Source organism: Schistocerca piceifrons, chromosome 7, assembly GCF_021461385.2.
Source record: "Schistocerca piceifrons isolate TAMUIC-IGC-003096 chromosome 7, iqSchPice1.1, whole genome shotgun sequence".
NCBI classification, from domain to species: Eukaryota; Metazoa; Arthropoda; class Insecta; order Orthoptera; family Acrididae; genus Schistocerca; species Schistocerca piceifrons.
Window position 1 is genome coordinate 483,596,571 of NC_060144.1, and position 21,881 is coordinate 483,618,451.

Sequence of the window (21,881 nt, forward strand, 5' to 3'; positions counted from 1 at the left end):
GCCCCTGGAAATGTCTTACAATTTAAAACCTGGTTCCTAAATCTCTGTCTTACCATTATATAATCTATCTGAAACCTGTCAGTATCTCCAGACTTCTTCCATGTATACAGCCTTCTTTTATTGTTCTTGAACCAAGTGTTAGCTATGATTAATTTGAGCTCTGTGCAAAATTCTACCAGGCGGCTTCCTCTTTCATTTCTTAGCCCCAATCCATATTCACCTACTACGTTTCCTTCTCTCCCTTTTCCTATTACCAAATTCAAGTCACCCATGACTATTAAATTTTTGTCTCCCTTCACTACCTGAATAATTTCCTTGATTTCATCATACATTTCTTCAATTTCTTCGTCATCTGCAGAGCTAGTTGGCATATAAACTTGTACTACTGTAGTAGGCGTGGGCTTTGTGTATATCTTGGCCACAATAATGCATTCACTATGCTGTTTGTAGTAGCTTACCTGCACTCCTATTTTCCTATTCATTATTAAAGCTACTCCTGCATTACCCCTATTTGATTTTGTATTTATGATCCTGTATTCGCCTGACGAAAAGTCTTGTTCCTCCTGCCACCGAACTTTACTAATTCCCACTATATCTAACTTTAACCTATCCATTTCCCTTTTTAAATTTTCTAACCAACCTGCCCAATTAAGGGATCTGACATTCCACGCTCCGATCCGTAGAAAACCAGTTTTCTTTCTCCTGATAACGATGTCCTCTTGAGTAGTCCCCTCCCGGGTCATTAAAAAAAAAAAGAAGTGCTGAGGTCAAGAGTGTCACAAGAATAAGAAGGATGGTTGAACCTTACTCTGTTCCTATCACATGTGGTTGTAAGTTCAGGATCAGTACTGAAATACTTCTCTGGCATCAATATTCCCTGAAATTTAATTCAACTTGGTTCATCTTCATCTTCACCTTAGATGAAATTTTGCTAGGCACGCTTTAACAGTTCCTGGAAGTATTGCAGGCACATTGATTCTTGATAAGCTGGGTCATTTCCAGCTTGCCTAATTGCTGTGCGTGTTGCAAATGGCACTTATTCTATAGTTGTTTAAAATTAGTTGTGACTTTTGACAGTTCAATACAGAGTGAGTCAAGGGAAGCGCAGTTGCCAGTGTGTACTGAGCATGTCAGCAACTGACAATAATGCTAGCCCTCCTCAGTGTGCAACCCGTCAGGCTTGACTGCCTGCATGAACAACAAGCCATACAAGTCAGCTAATCTGTGATCTCTCTCAAACAATTTTAAAGAAACTATTTGGTAATAAACTCTTATTCTCAAACATCTGCTATTTATCAGCTTTGTGATGAACTGCCTATCATATCACTAATGGTCACAATTATTGTGGTATTTCTGTAAAGGATAAACTTTTGCAAGAAGTTCTTAAACTTTGCAGTGAAAAATACGGGTCAGTATGAATTTGCATTTGACACATGTTACATCATATGTTGCTGCATATGAAATGTAGATAACTTATTGAATTATTCTTTAAACTTTTAAGGATATTGTTATTTGTCTCCAATCTTGAGAAAATGGAATATATGTAAAGAGCACTCGGTCATGAATGTATGCACCAGTAACAAAGCCAGAATGAAATATTCACAAGTCCCTCGTATTTCATAAATGGTCTGAGATACTGAAACAAGATTTTGGCAAATAATAGTGCACAAAGAGGAAAGTATTTTGCCATATGATTCATATGTGAAACTTTCATATCCACTGTGATACTGAAGCAACTACAGATTTTTTTCAATGAAATAATGTGTTTTGAGGACCATTCATAGATGGTGAAGTGAGAACTGCTGTGGGTTTCACAGCTATGTAAGTGAAGAAGTTTCACATTGATTTTTATACTGGGAATGGGCTTTTTTTGTATAATAGTCACCTATCTTACTCTAAATTGCTAGTTTAATATTATGCTGTTTCGGGATTCTGTTGCAGTTTCTTTTTCAACTGCATTATAATGTTAGTGACATTCTGTTGTGTTTTGTCAAAAGAACCAGATTTTAACATGGCAACAAGAGAAGTTACGTATTATTCAAAACTCATAACAGTCATTCATGAATCCCTCTCCTGAACTACCTTCTTGGTATGCTTGGCAACTCGAAACCAGTCCTGTAGTGTAACATTTGCAATGTTATCTTTTTCAGCTTTTTAATATCGCTGAGCACAAATTTCTTGTGTCCCTATACTCTCAGTTAGATTCAAATGAGCATGATACAGAGCAAGCCTGATTAAACTATGCCCTTCAGTGTTAGCTATTTCATTGACCTGGTAGCCTGGCTTGTACAGCTCTACAAATGAACTCTGCCTTATACATGCTGTGTTCAACTTTATCCAGTGGACTATTTCTTTCTACCCAGAGCATAATATCTGCTTTTTCTCAACTGCATTTTTGGAGCTTTATCCATTGCTACAGAGGGTATGCAAATTGTTAATTACTATTGTTGAATTCAAAAGAATATTTTGTGCAGCAGAACATTATCTTCACAGTGGGTAAATGTGCTCTTGGATGACAGCTTTTATTCTGGACCTCATGTTCAGATGTGCTGCACTGTTGTTATTAATGCAATGCCAACACAAAACACTTGTTCATAATAACTGATGGCTGCAGAACACTTCAAAACCAGCAGATGAATTCAGATATGCATGTAATGCGCAACTCCATGTGATGCCATTTATCCATGGTGCAGCAACAGGGGCACTATACACTTTACCAAGCCAACTGCTGGTGGTATGGTAGGAAGGCTCGCTCTTCATTGGTATTACTTGGGCAATGGATCATGACCCCTCCAGTGAGTGAAATGTCGAAAGTTACAACTAATTTTAAACACCCTATTAATACAAACAAATGATCATAGTTTGGTACTAATGTGAATCAACAGTTTCTGTTATGTGCAACAAATATAAATATACTGGAAATAGTTTCTGTTGTTTTGTTATGTTGTAGTGCTTGAAGCTTCTACATTTCTTGATTTGCCACTGGTACTTAGTGATGCTGCTGTTCCTGGCGTCTTTGGTTCAGCATTACCATACAAACCAAATGAAGACAAGAATGAAACAGTACTATGGTCAGAACTTCAAGCAGCAATTGAAGATATACAAACGGCAGGCCTTGGAGGTGTTCCATTCTCTGCTCCACCTTTATGTGCAGGCTCTGCTGAACTTCCAGTTGATGGGGAACTGTGTTTGCGATGGGTTCAGGCTGCTTCACTTATGCCACTTGTTGTAATAAACAGGTAAGTTAAGTGTAATATTATGTGCCCATGTGTACATTCATTTAAAGCTAAAAATTATATTAATTTGGATGTAGAAACACACATAACTGGAGGAAAGATAGATGCTACCTATAGGAAAATTGAAGAGCTCTTTGGAAAGAAGAGAAGCAGCTGTATCATACAGCTGATTCTCTTCTTTCCAAGAGCAGTTCTATCACAAGTCGCTGGGGCACTCCTGACAATGTCCTTGTCTCCAATGAACATGCACTGTCCAGAACAACATACTTGGTTCTAGTATTTCAGCAGGCTCTTCAGTTTTCCTATAGGTAGCATTTATCAGCTCAGATGACAAACTGGCACTAAGTGAGAAGGGAGAACTGACAGATAGAAGAAATATATGGAAGGGCTATATAAGAACAATGGACTTAAACATAATGTTATGGAAAGGGAAGAGGAAGTTGATTAGTGTGAGTTATATGGTATCGCAGCAAGAATTTGACAGAGCACTGAAAGGACTAAGTCAAAATAAGGTGCCTGGAGTACACACACATCAACATACATACTCTACAAGACACTGTATGGTGTGTGGTGAAGGGTATCTTGTACCATTACTGTACTCCATGTCAGTGTTTATGGCCTCTGAGCTGGGGATGCACAGTAGACAGCTATGCAGCTAGCCAGTCAACACTCCAGTCTGTTTCCACATTCCGTACTGTGTAAACTTCCGTTGTATTTGAGCTTTATATCATGTTTTACATGTGTGGAATGATTTGCTGATTTCTGTGGTGTTCTGTGTGTTCTGTGAAGTTTCTCATAATGGCTGAAATACCTAGAAGGCACCAAGTGCTTCTCATACAGACAAGGGACCTTATTTTTAAAGTGTACTCCTTCTTCAAATACCAGGCATATTCAGATAAGCCAGTCTGTGACATTCCCAAAGTGCAGGAATGCACTGCAGAGGCCCGTGGTGATATTGGTGTACAAACTGTTAGACAAATTGTACAGAAGGGTAAGCTGTCTCAGCAGGCAACTGCAAATTTGGAATTTCAGTCTCTAGGGAAGAAACATTGTATGCTAAAGCATGTAACAGGAATTGACAACTTTGATCAAGATGTTTTATGTCAGAAGGTTCTCGAATTTTATGAAAGAGGCGAGATCCCCACAGCAGCAAAATTGCTCACTGTTATACGTGAAGCTACTGAGTTTGGAGGAGGTGCAAGGTCAATCAAAGAATATTGAAGGACATCAGATTTATGTGTGTAAAATTTAATTACATACATAAATTTTTAATGGAACAAAGTTATATTGCTGCTGCTAGAATGGTGTTTCTGAGAGCAGTGCACGAAGTCAGATCAAAAGGAATATCATCTGTGTATTAATTGGACAAAGCTTAAGTGAACCAAAAATGCACAGAAATTTTATTTGGCACACAACAGAGGAAAAAGGCAGCTTGAGTTCCAATGGGGAAAGGGGGGGCCTCTTATAACATGTTACAACAGTTCCTCTACTACCAGATTTGTACCTCAAAGTAAACTTATATTTCAACCAAAATCAAAAACCAACTCTGTCTCTCATTCCAAAATGAATGAAGAAATGTTTTTAGAATGGTTTAAGAAACAGCTATTGCTTTATTTGCATCCAGGCTCTGTCATTGCTGTGGACAATGCAAGCTACCACTGTTATTCTCAACAGGCCTCCCACTACAAACACCAGAGAAAGTTATATTCTTTCATGCCTGTGAAGTAATAATATATAACATACTGAAACACAAACTAGATAAGAGCTGCTGGAGCTTGTTAAGATTTGAAAACGCAGCAGTAAAATTCACACAATTGATTCAATAGCTCTGCAACGCGGTCTCAGGGTGCTGCAAATACCACCTTATCATTCCATTTATAATCCAATAGAACTGGTGTGGCCACAGGTGAAGAGATATGTTGCAGATAAAAATACTACATTTAAAGTAGCCAACACTGAAAGACTGATCCATGAAGCAATAGATTAAATCACTATTTCTGATTGGGAAGCATCACACTGACTAATTGCAAGAAGAAGATTGCTGGAAAGAAGTTAAACAATGGAAAATACAGGATGGAATGTAACAATACCAGAGAAGGAAAGTTGCTACTCACCTTATAGTGGAGATGCTGAGTTGCGATACGCGCAACAAAAAGGTTCACACAATTACTGCTTTCGGCCATTAAGGCCTTTGTGAGCAGTAGACACACTTACACACACACACACACACACACTCATGCAAATGCAACTTGCACACACGTCTGCAGTCTCAGACAACTGAAACCACACTGTGAGCAGCAGCATCAGTGCATGATGGGAGTGGCGACTGGGTGGGAGTAAGGAGGAGGCTGGGGCAGGTAGGGGGAGGGATAGTATGGTGGGAGTGGCGGACAATGAAGTGTTGCAGTTTAGACAGAGGACAGGAGAGAAGGTGCGGAGGGGGCAGCGGTAAGTAGTGGAAGGAGAGAAATAAAAAAAAAAAAAAAATAAATAAATAAAAAAAAAATTAAAAGGCTGAGTGTGGCGGTGAAACGACGGCTGTGTAGTGCTGGAAAGGGAACAGGGAGGGGGCTGGATGGGTGAGGACAGTCACTAATGAAGGTTGAGGCCAGGAGGGTTACAGGAATGTAGGATGTATTGCAGGGAAAATCTCACCTGCGCAATTCAAAAAAGCTGGTGTTGGTGGGAAGGATCCATATGGCACAGGCTCATTGAGATGAGGGATATCATGTTTGTCAGCGTGTTCAGCAACAAGGTGATCCACTTGTTTTTTGGCCCCAGTTTGTCGATGGCCATTCATGTGGACAGACAGCTTGTTGGTTGTCATGCCTACATAGAATGCAGCACAGTGGTTGCAGCTTAGCTTGTAAACCACATGACTGATTTCACAGGTAGCCCCGCCTTTGATGGGACAGGTGATGTTAGTGACAGGAATGGAGTAGGTGATGGTAGGGGGATGTATGGGACAGGTCTTGCATCTAGGTCTATTACAGGGGTATGAAACATGAGGTAAGGGACTGGGAGCAGGGGTTGTGTACGGATGGATGAGAATATTGTGTAGGGTTGGTGGACGGTGGAATACCATGATAGGAGGGATGGGAAGGATAGTGGGTAGGAAATTTCTTATTTCAGGGCACTATGAGAGGTAATCGAAACCCTGGTGGAGAATGTAGTTCATTTGCTCCAGTCCCGGATGGTACTGAGTTATGAGCGGAATGCTCCTCTGTGGCCGGACTGTGGGACTTTGGGAGTTGGTGGGAGACTAGAACAATAAGGCACAGAGGATTTGTTTTTGTGCAAGGATGGGAGGATAATTATGGTCAGTGAAGGCTTCGGTGAGACCCTTGGAATATTTTGAGAGGGACTGCTCATCACTGCAGATGTGACGACCATGGGTGGCTAGGCTGTACAGAAGGGACTTCTTGGTATGGAATGGGTGGCAGCTGTTGAAGTGGTGGTATTGCTGGTGGTTTGTAGGTTTGATATGGACGGAGGTACTGATGTGGCCATTTCTGAGGTAGAGGTCAACATCTAGGAAGGTGGCTTGTTGGGTTAAGTAGGACCAGGTGAAGCAAATGGGGGACAAGTTGTTGTGGTTCTGGAGGAATGTGAATAAGGTGTCCTCACCTTCAATCCAGATAGCAAAGATGTCATCAATGAACCTGAATCAGGTGAGGGGTTTAGGATTCTGGGTTTTTAGAAAGGATTCCTGTAGATGGCCCATGAATAGTTTAGCATAGGATGGTGCCATGTGGGTGCCCATAGCTGTACCACGTATTTGTTTGTAGGTAATGCCTTCAAAGGAGAAGTAATTGTGGGTGAGGATATAGTTGGTCATGGAGACTAGGAAGGAGGTTGTTAGTTTGGAATCCATAGGGTGTTTGGAATGGTAGTGTTTGATAGCAGTAAAGCCATGGGCATTAGGAATGTTAGTGTACAGGGAGGTGGCATCAATAGTGATAAGCAGGGCTCTGTGTGGCAAAGGGACAGGAACTTTGGGGAGTTGGTCGAGGAAATGGTTGGTATCTTTTTTATAGGATTTTAGGTTCCAGGTAATAGGTTGAAGGTGAGTAGAGATTCTATCAGTGGGGGCACAGTAACCAGCCACAATGGGGCGTTCTGGGTCGTTGGGGTTATGGACTTTAGGAAGCATGTAGAAGGTGGGAGTGCGGGGAGTGGTAGGGGTAAGTAGAGAGATGGACTCTGGGGAGAGGTTCTGGGATGGGCCTAAGGATTTGAGTAGTGACTGGAGATCCTGTTGGATTACTGGAATGGGATCACTGTGGCATGATTTGTAGGTAGAAGTATCTGACAGCTGATGGAGTCCTTGTGCCACATAATCCTTGCAGTTCAAAACAACGGTGGTGTAGCCTTTGTCTGCAGGTAGTATTATAAGTTTGGGATCAGTTTTTAGATCTTGGACTGCAGTTCTTTCTGTGGATGTAAGGTTAGTTTGCATGTTGAGGGATTTTGGGAATGATGATGAGGCAAAGTTAAAGGTTAAGAAATTCTGGAAAGTTAACAGGGGATGATTTGGAGGCAGTGGGGGTAGATCACAGTTGGGTGGAGGAGTGAACTGAGTTAGACAAGGTTCAATATTGGTCTTTGTTTGAGTCTGATTGGTCGGTTTGGTGGCTAAAAAGTGTTTCCACTGTAGGGAATGGGAGAAGGAGAGAAGGTCTTTAACTAGTCCTGCATGGTTGAATTTGGGAGTGGGACAAAAGGTCAGGCCTTTGGAGAGGACTGATATTTCTGTGGGACTAAGGCTTCTGGAGGAAAGGTTCATAAATGTTTTGCGGGTCTGTTTAGGTTCTGGGTTCTGCGTGGTAGTGGGAGGGAATTTTGCAGGGTGGGGTAAGTGTAGTAGGTCTGCGAGACAGGGTTTGTCAGCTATGAGGGAGCGTGGGGGAGGTTTGGAGGTTGTTATAGAAGTGGTGGACAGTGGTACTCTGAGGCAGGAGTAGAAAGTGAGCAGGATGTAGAGTTTTATGAGGTGGCATTGTGCATGTTGCTCAAGTTCCTGCAGGGCAAGAGTTTGAATGTGTATTATGGGTTCCAGGCATTTGGGATTACATAGCAGGAGAATTTTGTGGATGGAGAGAAGATACTGCAAGGAGGATTGGGCTTGATTGATATGGTTTTGCAGGACTATGTTGGTGAGGGCTAAGGATTGGCAGAATCTGAACAGGTGGAGGTCATTGTGGAAGGAGGGGTGGTAACCAGAGATGGGTACTTTGATGGTAAGGCCATTAGGGGGGATTTCATGAGCCAAGCAACAACGCAGGATCAGTATGTGGGACTGGGATCTGGCTCACCCATACACCTATACACAAGCCAAGCTGCAACTAGTGTGCTGCATTCTATGTAGGCATGACAACCAACAAGCTGTCTGTCCACATGAATGGACACTGACAAACTGTGGCCAAAAAACAAGTGAGGCTCTGTATCACTAGTTTCTCTTCATGTCATTATGGCTGAGAAGTACTGAATACACAGTCCATTCTGTAACATGTAGCTCATGCTTATAAGGAAGACCTAGTAAATTTATCACAAAATTTTTTGTAGCACACAATGAACCAGACTGTGGCAAGTTAGGTTAAACTTTGCTATTGCAGCTGTCCATAATGTAGCTACTGTCTGTGTACTTTCAGATGAGATGACAATGAAGCATTCTTTATAAGATGCAAGGCTAGAGACCATTAATGCTGTTGCAAACTACAGTCATTTCCTTTCCTGTTCCACTCACAAGTTGTGTGAGGGAAACATGACTGTCTATATGCCTCTGTACAAGTCCTAATTTCTCTAATCTTTTCATTGTGGTCCTTATGTAAAAGGTACGCTGGCAGCAGTAGAACTGTTCTGCAGTCAGCTGAAAATACCAGTACTCTAAATTTTCTGGATACTGTTTCACAAAAAGAACACCGTCTTTCTGCCAGGCATGCCCATTGGAGTTTACAAAGCATCTCCGTAACACCTACAAGCAGATTGAACCTACCAATAGCAAATCTAGCAGCACACATTGGAATTGCTTCAGTGTCTACCTTTAATCCAAACTGATGGGGATCCCAAACAGGTGAGAAGTACTCAAGAATGGGTTGCACAAGTGTTCTGCGTGTGGCCTCCTGCACAGATGGGCTACACTTACATAGAATCCTCCCGATGAACTGAAATCAACCATTCGCCTTTGCTTTTACCATCCTTACCAGGGTGCTCCATTTCATATTGCTTTGCAATGTTATGCCTAGATGTATTGTATTCAAATATTGAAGGATGGTTTTTCCCACTCATCTGCATTAATTTGCATGCTGACATTCATCAAAACACACAGAGATTCTGCCTGAGTCATACTGTATCATCCTACAGTCACTCAATGATGATACTTTCCCATGTACTACAGCACCACCAGCTAACAGTCAGAGATTGCTTCTCACCTTATCTGTCAGATAATTTATGCATGTAGAGAACAAGAGCAGTTCTATCACAAGTTGCTGGGGCACTCCTGACAATATCCTTGTCTCTGATGAACATGCACTGTCCAGAACAACATACTGGGTTCTAGTATTTTAGCAGTCTTCAAGACACTCACATATCTGGAAATCTGTCCTGTATGCTCGGACATTTGTTAACAGTCTGCAATTGGGCATCATGTGAAATGCTTTCCAGAAATATAGGGACATGGAACCTGCCTGTTGCTCTTCATCCATGGTTCAAAGGATTTTGTGAGAAAAGGGCAAGCTGCATTTTGTAGAAATGATGCTTTCTAAATCCACATTGATTTGTGGGTAGAAGCTTTTCTGTCTGAGGGAAATTTACTATATTCAAACAGACTATGCTCAAGAATTCAGCAGCAAAGAGTTATTAAGTGGTTATGTTCTTTTGCCTTTCTTACAAACAGGAGTCACCTGCACTTTCTTCCAGTCTGTTTGGACTTTGTGCTGGGCAAGAGATTCATGATAAATGCAAGCTAAGTAAGGGGTCAGAACCATAGAGTGCACTCTGTACAGCCAAACTAAGGTTCCATCTGGAGTTTGTGACTTATTTGTTTTCGACTCTTTCAGTTCTCTACACTAAAAATGCCTATTATTATGTCCTCCATACAGGAGTCTGGGTGTGATGGTCGAACAATGGTATGCCTGTATGAACCTCCCATGTCAATGACACTCCCCCAGAATTATTGAGATCCTTAGGACAGAAAGCCAAGACAAAGCTATTCTGCCTGGTGTATAGGAGGGACAAAATACCCTCAAACTTCATGAAGAATCTAGTAATTCCAGTTACAAAGAGGGTAGGTACTGACAGCTATGAATGCTACCAAACCATTAGTTTAATGAATTATGGTTGCACATTATTTATAGAAGATGGAAAATCTGGTAGAAGCCAACGTTGCTGCAGATCAGTTTGACTTCTGGTGAAATGTAGGAAGCCACAAGGTAATATGGACATTACAACTTATCATAGAATATAGGTTAAAGAAAGGAAAATCTGTTTATAGTATTTGTAGTTTTAGAGAAAGCTTTTGAGAATGTTGCCTGGAATACACTTTTTGAAGTTCTAAAAGCAGCAGGGATAAAATACAGGCAGCCAAAGGTATATCAGACTCTAGTTATAATAAGTGGAGGACTTGAAAGCCAATCAGTAGCTCAGAAAAAAGAGAGACACACACAGCTGTAACCTATCTCCAATGTTATTCAGCCGGTACATGGAGCAAGCAGCAAAGCAAACCAAGGAGCTATTTGTAGAGCAAATTAGAGTAAAGGGAGAAGAAAAAATTTGATGCTTGCTGATGATATCGTAATTCTGTCAGAGACAGCAGAGGGCGTGGAAGAGCAGTTGAATGGGTAGCACCTTGAAAGAGGTTACAAGATGAATATCAAAAAAAGTAAACCAAGGGTAATGGAATGTAGTTGCTTTAAATCAGGTGATGCTGAAAAAGGAACAGATTAGGAAATCAAACAGTAAAAGTAGTAAATGCGTTTTGGTATTTGTACAGCAAAAGTAACAGCTGATGGCCAAAGTAGAGAGGATATAAAATGTTGGGTGACTATAGCATGATAAGCATTTCTGTAAATGAAGAAATTGTTAACGTCTAATATAAATTTAAGTGTGAGGAAATCTTTTCTGGAGATATTTGTATGTAGTATAGCTTTACACATAAGTGAGTCATGGATGTTAAGCAGCTTAGACATGAAGAGAACAGAAGCTTTTGAAATGTGGTACTATGGAAGAATGGTGAAGATTAGGTGCAAAGATCAAATAACTAATGAGGAGGTATTGAATCAAATTGGGGAAAAAAGAAATTTATGGCCCAACTCAACTGAAAGAAGGGGTCAATTGATAGGAGACATCCTGAGGCACCAACAAATTGTCAGTTTGGTAATGCTGGTTTGATATCCTTGCCAGACTCCTATATGTTGGACAAGAAGTTATTTGTGGTCAAGAGTTGGAGTGATCTATGACCCCATCATAAACAGTGCGAGTGTCACATACAATGGATAGTGCCTTTAAAATTGAAACATTCCTAGTACTACCACGTGGAATCCAAAGTCAGTTGCATGCTAACATTAACCCAGATTCTTGTTTATTTGGCTTGTGCTTGCTTGCATTCATTTTGTGAATTCTTCAGAATGTCATGCTCTGATAATTCTTTGTCTGTCCCTGACCTTGCTATCAGATTCTCTGCTCACCCATTAGGTTGATACACTGTGTTTTTGTGAGCACCATGGGCTCATTCTGGTTTTCCTAGATGTTCTCATCTTGTGCTATCAGATTCTCTGCTCACCCATTAGGTTGATACACTGTGTTTTTGTGAGCACCATGGGCTCATTCTGGTTTTCCTAGATGTTCTCATCTTGCTACCTGAGAAATAGCAGGAGGGAAGTGTGGGGGATAAGGACTGAGAGGTGACCAACTCATGGATACAGTAAGCAGTATGCAGGATGCAGTAGTTATTCAGACATGAAGAGGCTTGAACAAAATGGAGTAGCATGGAGAGCTGCATCAGACCAGTCTTTCGATTCAAGACTCCAACACCAGTAATATATGTTTACAAGTAATATATGCCTCCCCACATATGTTGCCTGGCAAAGAAAATGAAGTTCCTATAAAGGGGACTAGGAAACCAAATGAAACTTCACAGATTGATGGGGTACAGTATGTGATATTCTTTCAGTGATTACAAAATTGAGTGTCAAATTTACAACCTGGAAGTATGAGCCCACTTGTCAGATTCACACTACACTCCCTCTGGCCTGCACGTATACACTGATTTGGTTGTTGTATCCTCTCCTGAGACAAGTTGGCCTATAATTTTGTCGTTGGTCTTTGATGTCCTGGATACTGGCTCAGGGATGGAGTTGATGTCCAAGCTGGTCCCAAACATTTTCTATCAGCAACAAATATGGGGATCTTGATGGCCATGTGACTATCTCAAATCATGCAGATAGCTCATACTCCATGTGTGGACAAGCATTGTCCTGTTGAAAAATGACACCATGCTACTGGTGCATAAGGTGAAAACACATGAAGATGCAGGATGTCTGTGATATACCTTTATGCTGCCAGAGTTCCCTCAATCACTACCATCTGTGATGTGAAGTCATACCTGATGGCTCCCCACACCTTGCCACCAGTAGTAACACTGTGGTGCCTCTCCAAAACATTATAAGAATGGGACTACTATCCAGGTCATTCTCATACTCGACAACAGTGGTCCTCCAGGATAGTGCAGAATCATGATTCATTGCTGAACACAATACAATGCCATTCATCACCAGTACATGCTTACTGGCCGCTGTAACACTCCAACCTCAACCGTTTGTGTCGAGATGTTAATGGCAGCCTACACGTTGAATGCTAATTCCCTGGTCCGACTGCTGCTAGTTTGCAACTGGTGGTGCAAGATGACAGAGAATATTGCAGGGAGACCATTACTTGTTCTCAAATGGTAGGTGCATATACAAAGGGGTTACAATGTCCAAAATACAGAGATACTACCTTTTGGTGGTCAGACTTGGTCTACCTGAAGAACGAGTATGCTTGCCCTCACATTCCATGCAATTCAACATCAGACAGCTGTCACATTTGAATGCCCCTCAAATCTAGATATTGCACAATTTGACCAGCTGATGAAATGGAGACCCACAGTGAGGCGCCTTCCAGACTGTAAGGTCCTGATAACACTGTCTCACATGCATATGCAATGCCTCCATGTCCTTCACAGTGATTACTCAACATCTGAGGCCTTTCACATGCCTTATATACCATAACACACCTAGTAACAACATCAAACACAAACAACAATAATGGACTCTTGTGTCCATTCCAACTGTCATAAATAATTGAAACTCTAATCATTTACATACCCACTGATGATGTGCATGTGTACAAAGTTAATGTGACATCTGGCCGTGTCGTATGGGTAGTTCACCTTTTTTGTCAGGCTGTGCATTTAATCAGCTAGACCACACTGCTTTCCAGATTTCCAGTATGTATCTACATATTATTTGAGTAGGTAACCAATACACAGTAAACTTATCTGCTAGAATTAGAGGTTTTTGCTCACTATTTATATTATTCAAATTGCTTTGAAGGAGTTCTTCAACCAAATAATATGCTCTTATTTTAATCCAAGTGTCTAATATGTGCTTGAATTTACTGAAAGGAAGGTTTTTTACTATGTTTGGCAATTTGTTGTCTAACTTTGAGCTCAGATATTTATGGCTCTTGTGTATGACTGACAGTATTGAAAATGGTATGTATTACTTATAAAAAACCACAATTTTTTCACTACATATTTGTTCTTAAGAGTTACAATTTGGTGATAATATCAGTCAACATTTCTCTTACAAGTTCTATTTTTCTATATAGTCTGCACCATGTTCTATGACTTTATCACGGCATTGTGTAAGTGAGTGTGTTCCCTGTTTGTAAAAGCTCTTGTCCTCTGTAGCCATGGTTTCACTGCATGGATTAACTCTCATAATTTTCAAAATGTGTCCCATGATGGCCCAAACAGATGGATGACCAAGAGCACCAGGGCTATTGGATGGATGAGGCAATGGTGTCCAACCTAATTTGGTGATTTGTTCCCAGCTTCTGAGACATGTGGACATGCATTGTCATGTTGGTGCAAGATTACTTTTGGATTCTTGTCAGACTGAACATGATGGAAATGGTTCTTGAGTCTTCACATATGCCTCCCAATTAATGGTTGATCATTGTGGCAACTCATCCATGAAATAACACCATTCTTATTCCAAAAGACTACAGTTATGATTTTCCCAGTAGAGGGAACTGCCTTGAATTTCCCCTTTTTTGTTGTTTGGGGGTGGAACCACTCCAGAGACTGCCTTTTTGTTTCCAGCTCATAGTGGTGCACCCAGGTTTCGCCAACTCTAATGACGTCTGATGGAAAAGCCACTCCATTGGCTTCTAACTGATATATCAGTTCAGATGAAATGGCTTACCTTCCAATCTTGTGTTCTGTTGTGACTTTTCATGGAACCTTTCTTGGGAGCAACTGTGAATATCCAAGAGTATCAATCACTGCATACTTCCAATGCTCACTGATGGTTGCAAAGCCATCTGCTGAGTTATGTGCCGGTCTGCATGAACAATGGCTTCCACACAGTTCATCATGTCAGCAGTTCTGGCAGGAGGCCAACTCAATTTCTATACTTCCTGACTCTCTATACCAGTCACACTATAGTATGCTTATCAACTGCATAATTACCATACATTGCACACAAACATTTATGAATGTTCATCACAGTTTATCTTCCACAACCAAGAATTAAATTACAGGATATTGCTTGTAACCTGTGTCTTGCATAGACACCCATTTGATCATTCACTACAGCTGTGCCATATGTCAGCATTGTTGGAAACTTCACACAAGTTGTGGTGTTACAGTCCAGAAAAGTGATGTGTAACCCTATGCCTACCTTGCTGATGAATGCTGCCCACATGCTTTCAAACAACATAATAATTTAATGTTTAGGAGAGCAGGTTATTGTGCATGTTTGTGGTAAACATTTGCATGTGGCAAGTAATCACAAAGGACTACATGTGTCTTCGAGATGGGATTATGATCACATTAACTACCCAAGTGGCAGTACTTGTGGGATTGTTTGTGGATGCTCCATGGATCATAGTCCCAGGTCAGAGAAATGCATTGGCCCTGCAGCAAAAACCATGGATATCAGTAAGAAAAAGTGATAAAAAAGAAACAAAAGTATAGTTTGAAATATATATTCACTCTGTTGTAAAATTTAGATCTCTCTAGTTAACATTTGCATGTGATACAAAGAACTGCTTATTTTGAAGAGTTATTCCATCATCATTCAAGAATATATGGCACATATATCTGAGAAGCCTAGTTAAATCAAACAATGGAAACCCCATGTAGGAATATCAACAATGTAGGAAAAGACAGATTGCTACTTACCATAAAGAAGACACATTAAGTTGCAGACAGGCACAATTAAAAGACACTTGCACAAAGCTTTGAGCCACAGCCTTCATCTACAAAAGAGAAACACACACCATTTGTACACACAAGCAAGCACACCTCGTGCACATGTGACTGCCAACTCCAGCATCTTGGGCCGGAAAAGACAGAATGTTAAGTTGCAGACAGGCACAATTAAAAGGCACTTGCATAAAGCTTTCAGCCACAGCCTTCATCAACAAAAGACAAACACACATGATTCATACACACAAGCAAGCATACCTCATGCATACATGACTGTCAACTCCAGCATCTGTGGCCAGTATGCCAGCATTCTGGCCCAAGATGCTGTGCATGAGGTGTGCTTGCTTGTGTGTATGAATGTTGATGAAGGCTGTGGCTGAAAGCTTTATGCAAGTGTCTTTTAATTGTGCCTGCCTGCAACTTAACGTGTCTTCTTTATGGTAAGTAGCAATCTATCTTTTCCTACATTGTTGAGAATCATAGTATTGATTTACACTATTGATCCATGGTCAAAACTAAAGGTGAGCTAAATAATACTCAGTAACCACAATGTAAGAGAAAAGCCCAGCTCATGAGAAGATTAATCATTAACAAAGGGGAACATTTCAATATGCAGAAGAAATCTCGAATTTGAAGCAACTAAAATGATGTTCTCATACATATTATGGCTGTAAAAAAATAATGGGAGGATTATTTACTGAAAGATCCTTGTACATTTGATCTCAATTTATCTTTGACATATATTTTCCAATTTTTTTACACACACACACACACACACACACACACACACACACACACACACACACACACACAAGCTTAGAGTCCTTTGTAATGGTTTTTATGGAATTCTTGGGGACCCAGATATGTCTGATTGCTTTTTCCTTCCATCTGAATATATAACTTAAACCTGAAGAGTTTCCCTGTAATAGAACATCGTACTGCCACTGTCATGAAAGAAGGCATATTAACAGAAGCAATATATTTTTGATACCATAATTTCTTAGTTTGTATAAAAGAAGAGGTATGTGTACAAATTTTTGATTAGATACTTTGTGTGTTCAGACCATGAGAGCCTTTGGTCTCTTATGGGACACAATAGTTTAACACTTTGATTCTCTTTTATTTGTTCCATTAGATTAAATTTTCTCAGTCTTTGAGCTGTTTACATATATTTTTATTAGCTTTGGCTAGCAGCTACTATTCTCATCTATCTATTTTTATCCAAAATCTACTAGCAAATTCTCACCTGATGTGAACAATGTCATGTCTCCAGATAATATGCCCATTTTATGTTAAATGATATTTATTGGTTTAGATAGTAAGATAAGAGTGGCAACTCTTATTCTTTTGTTAAATTGTGTTTGAAATACATTGCAACCTATATTGCTAGATAATTATATAAAAAAAGGATTGAATCTGTTGGAGTAATATATTTGTAGATATCTGAAGTCATTTTATCCAGTGTAATATGATACTCCATTGGAAGGGGGAGGGGGGGCTATAGCCCCCATATCCCTCCCCCCTTGCCACTGCCCCTGGTTTCGTCTAAAAGAACTGGGATAATTTCAACTTTACAGTCATTACTGTGTAGTTTACGGCTTAAACTGTCTTTGAGGCAGCTCAAACAGAACCAGATTTTCTTCTTTTAACTGTCATTTGCACTTAAAATAGCACACTGTTCACAGTTACAACACATTATTCCTTTGATAACACATTTTTTGCAGTAGCAGTGCACTCTAATCTGTAGATCTGTAGTTCTCATGACTAATCATAAGACATTGTTGACAGAGCATCATTGTTATACAGGGTGGAGTAACGCCTCCGGCCCCCCTGCTAGTACTCGGTGACAAGTGGTAGTATTGACCTTGAGTGACTGTTGGCAGACAGATCAGATAATGTAGTTTCATTAAGGAGTATTGGAGTGTACAGCATGGTGTGTTCGTGGTTGAGCAATTCTACATCTACTACATCTACATTTATACTCCGCAAGCCACCCAACGGGGTGTGGCGGAGGGCACTTTACATGCCACTGTCATTACCTTCCTTTTCTGTTACAGTCGTGTATGGTTTGTGGGAAGAACGACAGCTGGAAAGCCTCTGTGCACGCTCAAACCTCTCTAATTTTACATTCATGATCTCCTCGGGAAGTATAAGTAGGAGGAAGCAATATATTCGATACCTAATCCAGAAACGCACCCTCTTGAAACCTGGACAGCAAGCTACACCGCAATGCAGAGCGCCTCTCTTGCAGAGTCTGCCACTTGAGTTTGCTAAACATCTCCGTAATGCTATCACGCTTACCAAATAACCCTGTGACGAAATGCACTGCTCTTCTTTGGATCTTCTCTATCTCCTCCGTCAACCCGATCTGGTACGGATCCCACACAATGAGCAATACTGTCCAGTGTAATATGATACTCCATTAGAAGGGGGGGGGGGGAGGCTATAGCCCCCATATCCCTTCCCCCCTGCCACTGCCCCTGGTTTCATCTAAAAGAAATTAGAAACAATTATTCTGTGGTCAATGTTCAACATCTTTTCCATCAAAAATTTTAGTTTGGACACCGAGATGCAGTCCCAATTTTAAACACTGTACTTCACTGCATTGCATCATTTAGAAGTACTGGATCTGTGATGAAAAAGAAACCACCTGATCTTCCCCATTCAGATCAAACTCCAATAAATATACACATAGTGAAACGGCACTTCTTGCTAATCCAAAATGATCCATTAGGCAAAAGACTGTATTGCTGGATGTGTCACATCATTTGCTTCATCACATCTTTCATTATGGTCTCTAATTTCACCTGTACAAAAAATGATTGTCTAGCAGCTTAGTGAAATGGATTTTGTGCTACTTGGAGAATTTTGAGGCATAATGGACACCATTCATATAGAACATGCAGTTGGCCCAGTATTCATAAGTGTTGAAGCTGATTTTCATCTGGATGGTTAAGTTGCTGTATAGAACTGTTGGTACTGGCTACCAAATAATGCACAGGAACTCTGTCAAAAACCACTCCACAGCTCAAAAGTAACAGCATGGTGCAGTATCTCCAAGATAGTGATTTTTGGACCTTACTTTTTTGAAAAGGAAGGAAGCACAATTACTGTGATTTCAGCATGCTACATCAAAATGTTAAACAAGTTTCTTTGTCCATAATTTGAAAGGCATCGGGTTAACATGAAAGAAATGTGGTTCCAGCAGGGTGGTGCCACAGTCCACATGGCAAGAGCATCCATGGACGTGATTCAACAAAAGTTCTCAGGACATTTCATTTCATGATATGGTCATCTTCCTTGGCCCCATACTCACCCCTTCTACTGATATGAGTCTTCTTTTATGGAACTACTTGAAATCAAGTGCATTTGTGAACAAGCCCACACAATTGATGACCTCAAGTTTTCCATTCACCAGAAAATTGAAGCTGTGCTAAATGTAATGTTGGAGAAATTGGGTTGTTTGGGGGAAGAGACCAAACAGCGAGGTCATCGGTCTCATCGGATTAGGGAAGGATGGGGAAGGTAGTCGGCCGTGCCCTTTCAAAGGAACCATCCCGGCATTTGCCTAGAGCGATTTAGGGAAATCACGGAAAACCTAAATCTGGATGGCCGGACGCGGGATTGAACCGTCGTCCTCCCGAATGTGAGTCCAGTGTGCTAACCACTGCGCCACCTCACTCGGTGTTGGAGAAAGCCATGTGTAACTTTCAGGAGGGGATTCTTATTTTCTGAACCTAATTAAGGACATAATTTCAAAAATGCAATAAAAGCACTAGTCCTGAATGCAAGACTTCTTAAAATAAGCCATGTTTCAACTACTCAGAAGTGGAAAAATGCATTTCCTCTACTCCACCCTGTATTGATTTGTGGAACTAACAACTCATGATCCTTATTCAGCACCACATTAAACCATTAATATTATGGCCTGTACAAGACATACAGTTGTGACAATGAAGCAGTCACTGTAGGCTTTTTCTATAAAGTATACTAACAATAAATTATTACTGGTGCTATTCTACACGACTGATAATTATGGGAATTACTTCTAGATTACTTTAAATATTATATGAGAAAAAATAGGCACTTTGAAAAGGGACACAGCCTCTCCCCTTAAACTGTTCAGCCACTGTTTTTATCTAATGCTTCAAAGAAAGCATTAATATTGTCCAAATATTCTCATAAATCGTAGGAGTGATGGATCAAAGAGAAGACCTTCTGTTTGGACTTAGATGTGACATATGAGCAAGTTTTTGTAATTAAACATTCGAATTTTGATTGGTTATAGTTCCACAACAGAGATAGCAATTAGGAATGACTTTAGTTTATTATTTATATCCTGAGCATTGGCAAGAGCTTCAAAATCCATTTCTTTTATTATTGTTTTGATCCAAGAGAAGGCATCTTCTGGAGCATTTTGTGCACTGTTGATGTGTACTATATCCATTGTACAGTGAGATACAATTGGCATGTCATACCTGATGTGGTGATAGGGTGAAAATTACTGTCTTCTGGATGGCAAAAAGTGTAAATTATTATCCTTCAAGTGAGTGTAAAATTTTGACATTTAGTCGAATGTCGAAACTTTTTGATGAAACCACAGGTTGCTTACAGTTCTCTCAGATGCTGAACAGTTCTTTTGCAAGGATGACAGATTATTGTTAGAGAATGTAAGGGGCTGCCACTGATATCACTCGGCTGCTGTAAAACAGTTCCAGTGGCAGATAATGACGTTATTTCTGGCATGAAGGTAAGACTGTATTCATGCAAAAGGGATGTCAGACCATTTTAGATACCCTGGTAGTCCACACAGATGCTACATGTAGTAAGTGCTGAACATTAATTATCACCATCATCAACATAATCACTGAGGATATTAGCTTAATCTTATTATATTCTTTCATTTCAGGGATCTTCTGAATGCAACACTTGGTAATAACAATACACTTTCAATAATGCAAAGTGCTATAGAAATGCGATATCGACTGATGCCCTATCTGTATTCCTACTTGGCTGATTCAATAGAAAGTGGACTGCCCCTTATACGACCATCTTGGTTTCATGATCCTGATGTGGCTATCCTACAGGCAAGTAATCCAGATACTGACTTGTAGTACAAGACTTCACTATTACAAAAAAATATAATTTTCCATGTCTTATTTTCTCGTGCTGTAAAGCATGACAGAAGCATTTTGCAGTGTGAAAGCATTGTTCACTTAATTACCATGCCTCTTGACAGAGGATTAATAGCACAATATTACTGAAAGGAAGTGCTAGAAAAATTTTCATGTGCTGCATCTCACTATGTGAATTACATGTATAGCTGTACCACAACATACATTTGTGTGTATCTAGTTAGTCTATTCACACACTTTAATCAAGAGTTCAACTTTTTCCTATAAGGTGATGATTGCTTAGCATCAAGGGTGTTTCAAGAAGACTGTCTGCATAAATGGCTTCAGCCTTGAAATCACTTGCTTATGAAGTCAAGTTTTGTTGTTGGTCATTGGAGACTATGTTGTAGTAGTATATAATTTAGTGAAAAAGCACTGATGTTTATTATATCACAAGATAGAATAATATCTAGTTTCATCAGCAAGTGAAAGTGCACCATTATGGAAGGGAGGGGGGAGAAATCAGCTGAGGTTACATTAAGGAAACTTTACCAACAAGTTGTAGAGCCTACATTGGCATCTCCAAATGAGGATTGAACTATTACTCCTTTCTAATAAAATGAAGACTCCTCGAGTGTTATGCTTCAACATTGTGCTATAGTAATCCTGATGAGCTTTGTAATGATCTACTGTTTCTATTAATTATAATTTGAAGCAGCTACCAATTCACAGTTGGATAGGTACATGGTATATACAATGTAATTTCTGTCTGGTAAGAAGGTATAAATTTTTGTATTATGTGAAATGGATTTGGAGCCTTTTCTCTTTGTACTGTGCTCAAGCTTTTTTAGGTTCTCTACTTATTTCTGAATTAGAATGTTCCCAGCAGATAGTGGTGTGAATTTTTTTTAAATCTCAAAACTTAGTAGTAACTCAGAAATTAACAGCTTTTAAAAACTACTACTGTTTCATGCTGGTGAAAGAAAATGTTACTGATCATCTTTGCCTTCAACATGAGTTTCTAATTCCTTTAGAGCTGGAAATCTTTCGAATCTAAAA

General features: G+C 40.1%; 1 protein-coding gene across 1 annotated transcript in view; it reads left to right on the top strand.

Annotated features, from left to right (window-relative positions):
• Positions 1 to 21,881, top strand: part of LOC124709035 (alpha-glucosidase-like) — a 233,687-nt gene that overhangs the window by 154,242 nt on the left and 57,564 nt on the right. Inside the window, exons 10-11 of the mRNA XM_047240682.1 lie at positions 2,951 to 3,239; positions 20,618 to 20,795. Of these exons, the coding sequence (XP_047096638.1) occupies positions 2,951 to 3,239; positions 20,618 to 20,795 (467 nt within the window). The remainder of the gene's footprint in view (positions 1 to 2,950; positions 3,240 to 20,617; positions 20,796 to 21,881) is intronic.